Source organism: Sceloporus undulatus, chromosome 2 (genome assembly GCF_019175285.1).
Source record: "Sceloporus undulatus isolate JIND9_A2432 ecotype Alabama chromosome 2, SceUnd_v1.1, whole genome shotgun sequence".
Taxonomy (NCBI): Eukaryota; Metazoa; Chordata; class Lepidosauria; order Squamata; family Phrynosomatidae; genus Sceloporus; species Sceloporus undulatus.
In genome coordinates, this window is record NC_056523.1 from 191359528 (window position 1) to 191368452 (window position 8925).

Here is an 8925-nt window from a genome sequence, read left to right on the forward strand (position 1 = left end):
TCCTTACAGACACATACAGTAGCAAAAGCATTCAGTATCAATTTGCCAAATTGAAAGAGAAACATTTGTAATATTCACATTGTAGCATTTGCATATAAAAATATTTAGAAAAAAAGCCTTTTGCAAGTGCCGTGCTGGGAGCAAGGAAATGAAGGGGAAAGTAGCACAAGCAGACAGACATTCTATCTATATATGTATCTACCTGTAGCAAAAAGCATGCGTATAGTCTGTCAAAAATAAAAAATAATTAAAAGAGAGAGAAAGCTGCCTGTGAGAGCAGAGGCTTGCTCAGTTCTCTGCCAATGCTGCCCTCCATGGCACCCTTCTTTCCCCTGGCTTCATCCTCCTCCTCCGTCACTCTGATGAAGGGGAGGCATGTTCCGCCCTCTGACCTACATCCCTCCCCTGAACTTGACCCGATCATGATCGGGGACAAGTTCATATTTGCCTGACCTGTTTCCCCCCCCAAAGATATAGCTTTTACTCCGCTTCCAAATGACCTGCACTAAGGGGCATTTGCCCCGAAATGGGTGTGCAAGCCTCGGATTCACTTGTGGGAGATTTGGGGCAAATATGAACTTCCCATGGTTAATCCGGGTTCTGATTCGGGGTAAAAGGTAGTCTGAATGGCCCCCAGGAAACTCTGGCTTTCCTTCTCCCAGTCCCCAGTGCAATGCAGTCCTTGGCTGTTTGTGTTGAACAGTCAAGAAATTTGGTTCATTCCCATCTCATCTCTAGTTTGAACCTAGCTACTGGAATCTAACATTTGCATCAATTAAGAGTAGGGTTCCCACATCTCAGGGCCTGGACCCTCTTCTCCAGTCATCAAGGGGAGAAATCTCAAGGAAAGAGAGTTGTCTTGAAAAGTGTGCTATAATTTCCCCTCATTTGTAAGACTTTGTATTTCTGATTTTAATGGGACACTATGGCGGGTTACACACCGCCATTAAAGTATGCGTGGAGCACGTACTAAGGTTAGGGAGGTTTCCGCACCTCCCTAACCCTAATACGCACTCTGCGCGTAAAAAATGACAGTGGCCGTTCCAGACGGCTGCCACCATGAGGACATCACGGCCGCGCCGCCTCTATACGTGGCAGCACGGATGTGATGTCCTCGCTCCGCACCAGGGTGCCTAGTGCGCCCTTTGTGCGGACCAGGAAGGAGCTCCATTTCGGAGCTCCTTCCAGGTTTGCGGCGCCGCTTTGCGTCGCTGGGCACAACCTTCAGATGGCTGCGCCCAGCGAAGCAAGGGATAAAGGGGCCAAGCGGCCCCTTTCTCCTTCTCCCCGCCACCATGGGGTGTCCTTGGGGCTTGAAGCCCCAAGGACACCCCTTTTCAGGCTGCAGGAAAGTGGTGTTTTGCTGCTTCCCTGCAGCCTGAAAAGCGGCGGATCGGGGCCTCAGTGGCTGTCGTTGTGGCAGCTGAGGCCCTGATACACCAGGGAAAGGGGCGGGTACAGACCACTCCAAATGGGCGGTCTGTAACCCGCCTATACAACTGTGGTTGATGCTTAATATATCATACTTAATGTCATTAGCAGGGGCTGCCCCCTCTGACTTCACTAGAAGTCATCCCTGGATTGAGTTTAGCTGCAGTCCTCAAAGTAGCAGATGGGCTGGGATGAGACAGGAGAGGACAGATTTTCTCAGCAACATTGTATTCTTATGAGCTATACTTCTAATCCAAAGTATTTTGAGATAGCCTGGTCTTGACTGCACAATTAAGACCTGCTAGCCTAACAAAATACATTTTCTTGGTGGAGATGCAAACTACAAAGCACTGGTTTGCTGATATGGACACTCATTGACTATGGGACCACTGTACTGTTGACTAATCCCTTCCTTGTTTTCTTCTCCTCCTTCTTCCTTGAAGACTGGGTCTGGGACACAACAACATCAGAATGATTGAGAATGGTAGCCTGGCTTTCCTGCCGATCTTACGCGAGTTGCATCTGGATAATAACAAGCTCTCACGGGTCCCTCCTGGACTGCCAGACCTCAAGTTTTTGCAGGTACCTGGGAATGTGGGGTGGTATGGTCCAGAACAGGACAAAAGGAGGACTGACCATTTTGCATGGGCAGGTTCAGAGGTTTTCAGGGTTGGATGTTTGAAAGCCAGTGTGGTGCGGTGGTTAGCATGTTGGGATTTGGGAGATCCAGGTTCTTATTCCCTCTGAACTGTGAGTAGCCTTAGATTTACCTCACCAATATTGTTGCTGTGAGGATAACGTGGAGAGAAGGACAGCCATGTTTGCAGCTTTAAGTACATATCCTGCTAAGTTAAGATATAATGTAACTAATAAGTGGGAATCCAATGATAAATTGATATAGAAACTCACAGCCATCAAGGTACTGAGAACTCACCGGCTTGGCTCCAACTTAAGCATAGCTGGATATTGAGCTAACAGTGTGTCCCAAGACCCATTCACACTGCACAGTTATAGCACTGTTATTCCACTTTAGTTCCATCTAATGCACTCCTGGGATTTGTAATATGTTGAGCCACTAGACTGTTCTATCTGAGGATTTGGGATGTGCCTCCCTCAACTGCCAATCCCAAGACAGAACCATAGCAATAACAGAGCTATAATTAAACCCCGTTTATACTTCCAGTTGTCCCATATGATAAACACCTCTGACTAGAGAATAGGGTTAAAAACCTGGCTAAACCCTCTGGATGACTTTGGGCAAGTCACACTCTCTCATCTTCAGGGGATGGAAATGGCAACAACCCCCCTCTGAAGAAACTTGTCAAGTAAACACTGTGATGGATTTGCGTTAGGGTCACCATAAGTCAGAAATGTCTTAAAGGCACACAGCAGCAACAACAAGAAGAATGTTAACTTGTTTATTCATTTAATTTTGTAAGTAAAATTAAATGAATAACTAAATCACATTCTCTCCCTGGCAAATGTACTCCCTTCCAGGAAAAAAAGCAGTTTAGAAAGCCGTTTAGAAACATTGTTTTTGCAATCAAGGAAAATTATCTTTAAAAACTCAGTTTCTTAGGTGAATAGTAGTGAGTATCTGGGTATCTAACTTTGGTCTTGTGCAAAACATGACAAAATGCAGTTGGTTCACTTCTGCTTTGAGCAGGAACAGTTGTGGAGTAGGCAGAAGGTGCCGCAGTGGATACTGTTTTCCTGTCTTCAGCTAACTTTTTTAAATTGTGGGGATGGAGACAGATGTCAGCTTGACCTTCCTTCAAATATGCAAAGATGGTGTAAGGTCAACCACAATATTGTTTTAATCTACCAAGAGTGGATTAAAAGGGTGTGCACTATGTACATATGTATGTGAGATGGGAGGGCAAGGGAACTTAGCCAACTTGCTTCAGCTTCCACAATAAGAAATGGTGACTTATGTTTCCTGTATTAATTAAGCAAATTTGCATTATTTCTCTTTTGCATAATAACTGTGCACCATTTTGTACAAAGTATTTCTAATCTGTTAATTATAGGTTGAGGCAAGGATTTCATATATAGAGCCCCTCTGAGTTTCCCAAAATCTGATTCAGCATCAGTAACTCCTCTCGCTTCTGAGACTGCATCAGGCATTGCTTGTATATTTTTAAGCACATCTTCATAACCACGAGGACTTGCAATTTTTTAAAAAGATGCTAAAGTTGAAATTTTCAGAAATACTGGGACCCTCAGCACATTCTACTTTGTTTTCCTCTCATCTCACAAAACTACAGCATCTATAGACAGACGCTTATCTCATGAAGCATTGCAGGGCCTAAAATGTTATCCAAAGAAAAACTACTTCAGGGTTGCAAACCTCTTTGTGAGATGCTAAATCTGAGGCACTTGTGTCCCACCGCTAACCAAGTCTCATGTCTCTCTTCCACAGGTTGTGTACCTTCACTCCAACAACATCACCCACATTGGCGTTAATGACTTCTGTCCTGTTGGCTTTGGGGTGAAGCGTGCCTCATACCATGGCATCAGCCTTTTTGCCAACCCAGTGCCCTACTGGGAAGTGCAACCAGCTACCTTCCGCTGCGCCACTGATCGCTTGGCTATTCAGTTTGGCAACTACAAAAAATAAATATATCTATATCTATATCTATAAGCGGGTTATGGGTTGAGGGGGGGGGGGGGGAGGGAAAAATGAAAGCAGAAAAGAAAACCAATGGGGAATCCGGAGGGGAGTGGGTGGGCAGGAGGAGAGTAAGGGTCTTTGGAAGTCAAAACCATTCTGTGGAAAAAAGAGTTGTGGGGGAGGGATCCATAGGTAGAAAGAACAGTCAGGGCCTGTTAAAGAGTGCTGCAAGCCAAAGAAGAGGAAGGGGCAGGGAAAATGACACACAGTAAAAGCACAAAGGCAAATAGGTACAAACCTGACCAGTTTTATACCAGCCTGCATTTCAAATGCACTGATTGTGATAGGAAAACAAGGACCAGTTTTGTTATCCCTATGGGTACAGAAGCAGCTCTTGCCCTGTGTGGGGCAGGGCACTGGTTCCCAAACTTTAATTCTCCAGGTGTTTTGGTCTTTAACTTCCAGAAGCCCTAGCCAGCCTGACCAACATTCAGGAATTCTGGGAGCTGAAGTCCAAAATATCTGGAGGATCAAAGTTTGGGAACCGCTGGTATAGGGGCTGCAGTGGATTCTGGACCACAATGACGGTTTGCATGAATAATCAGCAATGCTCAGGGGCCACATGAGATCTTAGAATCACATGTGTTTTGCCTTTGTTCGGGGTGTCTCTTGAATTGCACCATTAGGTAGCATCTCTGGGCTTTCGTGATTGGGAATGGTCACCAACGCTTCTGATGGCAGAGAATGTGCATGAGAAATGTGTGTGAGAGAAATGTGCCTTGGGCTCTAACTTTCACCTCCATTTTGTCCTTGCCAGTGTCCCCTACTTGGGGTCCTTTTACACTGCACAATTATAGCACTACGATTCCCCTTTAACTGCCATGGTTGCATCCTATGGAATCCTGGCACTTGAATTTTGGATAGAGGAATCAGTGGAGAATTCTCTGATTGAGATTTCTAAGTGCCTCTCCCTAAACTGCAATTCACAGAATTCCAAGTGTCCCAAGACATGCTCCTCACACATGTTCTCTGTCATCAGAAACATGCGACATTAAATTTGGAGTGAGCACCCTGTGACTTTCCATATGTGGTTTGACTGCAATTCCTGTCAGCCCTTGTTAATATACTCAGTGCTTGGGGATGCTGCAAGTGCACTCAAACCACATCTGGAAGGCCATAGTTTCCCCATTTTTTCATTCATCAATTCACAAATTAATCAACTGTATCTCCCCATTCAAACTCATACCTGGGGTAATATGTATCTTGTAATGTAGAAATGGTTATAATGGTGCCTTTTTTACCTGATACACATATTGAGACCTTCTCAATCCAAAAATTTAATGCTGACACTATTGTGTCCTGCAAAATACCCATATCCTCATACCCAAGTGAAAGTCATGTGTATCCACAAAAATATAACATGGAAATTGGCTTTGACTGGGCTGCACAGATTCAGGCAGTACCCAAATGGTTGCAATCACACCAGCCATATCTTCATAGGGACATCCCACAATTTTTCTTGGGACCTTCCCTTCTTTTTGCTCAAAGACCAAGACTGGTATTACCATGCTATGAAGTGGAGCAGTCACATTGTACCGATGACAGACAAGACATCATCCTTACTCCATCTTTCTATTCTGGGTAACTGCATGATGTAGGAAGTACTGAAAAGCAGATGATCCAGGGAATTCTGCACCTCTTTATCTGTAGACCTACAACATGCAAAAAGAACTTCTGTGTATCACTTAATAAGAAAGAGAGGAGACAGAATCATTTTTAGGAATGTCTGTGTTACAAGTTGACATCAGTGTTATACCAGTGATGCTTCCATCAAATCTTCCCACAAGGAATCATGGGAATTGTAGTCTATCAAGGAGGCTGAAAAACCTTGGCTACTGCTGCCACCCAGCTTACAGTTCCGAAAATTCTTTGGAGAAAGGCAGTGCTATTAAACATGTTTAAGCTTGTAGTGTTGCTGTTTTCTGTCTTGGTAATAATATCTAGCATTTGAGTGATCTGCCGTGTCCACTATTCTGCTTCTATTCCCATTTTTATTGAAGAAAAAAAATAAGGCTGTTCTTCTAATTCATATATCGAGGGTAGGAAATGTGCAGCTTCTCAGGGGTTGTTTGACTGCAAATCCCAGCAACCAATGCTAAAGAATGCTACAAACTGGAATCGAACTGGTTCTTATGACTCCCACTCCCTGCTACCCATGGTTTTTGCTGGCACTTGAGAAAATGATAGATGTTGAGGTTTGGACAAGCTTGGTGTGGGCTTCTTGGCACTGTGGAGGAAGGAGGGTGTGAAAGCGTTTCCTAGCTTCAGCCCAAATCTAAGGACACCCTCCTTCCTCCAGTCCAGCTCCAAACTCTCTCATGTTTTGGCAGGGTTAGCAGATGTTGTGGATCAGCATATCCACTGAGACGAGCCTCCCCAATCTTGGCCCAGTCTGGTTAATGGCACCATGTCCACTTCCTAACTCTATAGGCCCTGCATCAAGTCTAGGGCATGAGCCCTAGAGTGTGAACTCCAGTATGAGCCCTAAAATTGCTGTGCTGATGACACAGAAAAAGTGTGCTGTGTTGGTTCACAGTTTCATTCCCTTTTACCCTTTCTCAGTTGTGCCTCCACTTACATTGAGAGATATGGGAGTCCTTTAAGGCCCAGTGATCCTAAAATATTTGAGCTGTCTTTCCAATTGCATTCATGACCCAGTTGCAGTAGTTGGAAAATTTAACTTTTTGCACTATGGTTTCCAGAATGCCATCACTAAGAATGGGCAGTGGGGATTCTGGGATCTGTAGTCCAAAACGTAACTTTTCCATGCTCTGCATGAAAAGGTGTTGCACATTTCTCTCACACACATTTCTCACACAAGTTGCCAAGTCTCATGAAGCTCGGAGAAAAGCTGAAAGTTACTGGGTAGTACCTGGTAGATTGAGGGTGGCATCTGGTAAAATGAGGGTAAGAGCACCCACTGAGGGCACCTGGTGGGTGAGAGAAAGAGCATGGCTATGCCCAATGCTCCAGGGCTGATCCCTGAATGACAAAGAAAGTGTAGGTGGAACAAGTAGCAGAAACTCTAAATCGAGCACGGAGTTATTCCCCCCACTCAATTCTGTCTTCCTCCAGAGATCCAAGTGAAGGAGGTTTAAACCTTTGCTCTTCAGGTTAATACTGAGACGCAGCAGCCCCAGGCCTAACCTAGAGGACAAGACCCACTTCAAAACACTGACCGTCGTAGGTTTTGTCCCAAACAAGGTCTGGGTAAGGAAGGAAATGAATGTAAGAGATTATCTGACATCCCTGGGATACAAGGGAATAAGGCCACATACCTTAGCAAACATAATTTGTATTCTTTTTTATATAAAAAATAGATTGTTGTTAGACAAGTGAACTCATATTTAAAGATCCAGCCCCCTCCAGATCAGGAGGGAAAGGGAATAATATATATACAGACAGACAGACATACGTACGTACTGTATAGGGGTAGGCCCCATCAATGAAGGACCCTACATCACGGCTAAGCCTTTTGCATGGCTTCTAGATCTGTTTATGTCCCAGCAAAAGTTATACTGTCTACAAAGAAGTACAGATGATGCTTGATTGGAACGACAAGGGAATAATTTAGGAACGTGGAACTCCCAAGTTTTTGTTTCATTCCTGCCCCCCTCCCCTTTATCTGGTCCAGAAATGCATGGTGGAATCCTCTTTTATTAAAGGAGCCCTATTTTGATTCCACTTGCTGCTTCTATGTACTACAGTGCCTATGCTATACACAGCCACTTAGTAGCCAATTACGCAGCACCTGGCCATCTCTGTGGCTTCATCCCTTCCGCATTAATGTTAACTAAGCTGCACCAAAGTGCCTTGAATTGCATTTTGTTGTTATTTCAGAACCTGTCAGCAGATGGAGCTGTGGGTTTATGCTGCCATTTTATACAAGACTTTCTGGTTAAATAGGAGGACACAACACTTGGGATGGGCATTGACTAGGTATGAATTAATAGTTAACCCAACCTTGTGTTTGTGTATGGTCAAAATGACTTGCATTCTAATAATGGCCTATCTGGGGCAATACAAACAGTTTTAAAAGGACAGTCGTACCCGTTTTGTGGCTAGAGCCTTTCTCTGGTTGTGAATTTTATTTCTGTGCCTATGGCTTTCTTTCTGGATGCAGGGATTGCCTTCATAAATCTTTGCTCTCTTCAAAAAAAAAAATTATCACTTTTGGGTTTTTAAAAATGTTCTCTTTTAAACCATGTGCAATATTAACTTCTGTAAAGGTGTCCAATAAAGTTAGTGATAATTGCCAACATTTCACTGTTTTGAATCATTTTGAGGGTGAAGGCAAGCAGAGGGTTACTTTCCTTTCTGGAAACATTTGTTTTGGACTGGTTTGGGGATGCCAAAGGCTGCAGTGCTCTAAGCACATCAGGACCTGGCAAAGTGCAGCTTGCCAAATGCTGTTGGACTGCAGCTCCCAGCATTCACCACTATTGGAAGGAATGATGGAAGCTGAAGTCCAGTATCTGAAGAGCCACATTGCACCCACTCCTGCTTTTGGCATATGCCTAAAATGTATGGCTGGTATAGTGGTTTGAGCTTTGGACTATGTGTCTGGAGACCACGGTTTGAATCCCTGCTCAGCCATGGACACTGACTTGCTGGCCTTGGAAAAGTCACACACAGTCAGCCCCAGAGGGTGGCAATAACAAACCCCCTCTGAAGAAACTTGCCAAGAAAACCCCACAATAGGGTCTCTATAAGTCAGAAATGTCTTGAAGACACAGAAGAACAGCAAATACTCTTTGGAATGTGAAGCATATGACAACCAGGTGATTGCAAACACATATCTCACATAGGTATACTCAGGG

The 8925-nt window shown here is 44.3% G+C and overlaps 1 protein-coding gene across 3 annotated transcripts in view; it reads left to right on the plus strand.

The window, feature by feature from the left end:
- The window catches only part of BGN (biglycan), an 89701-nt gene extending 81335 nt beyond the window's left edge, over positions 1-8366 (plus strand). For all 3 annotated transcript variants that reach the window (XM_042453441.1, XM_042453440.1, XM_042453442.1), the window contains 2 exons: positions 1875-2013; positions 3854-8366. In XM_042453441.1, the coding sequence (XP_042309375.1) occupies positions 1875-2013; positions 3854-4051 (337 nt within the window). In that variant the 3' untranslated portion in view covers positions 4052-8366. The remainder of the gene's footprint in view (positions 1-1874; positions 2014-3853) is intronic.
- Positions 8367-8925: the final 559 nt, after the last annotated feature.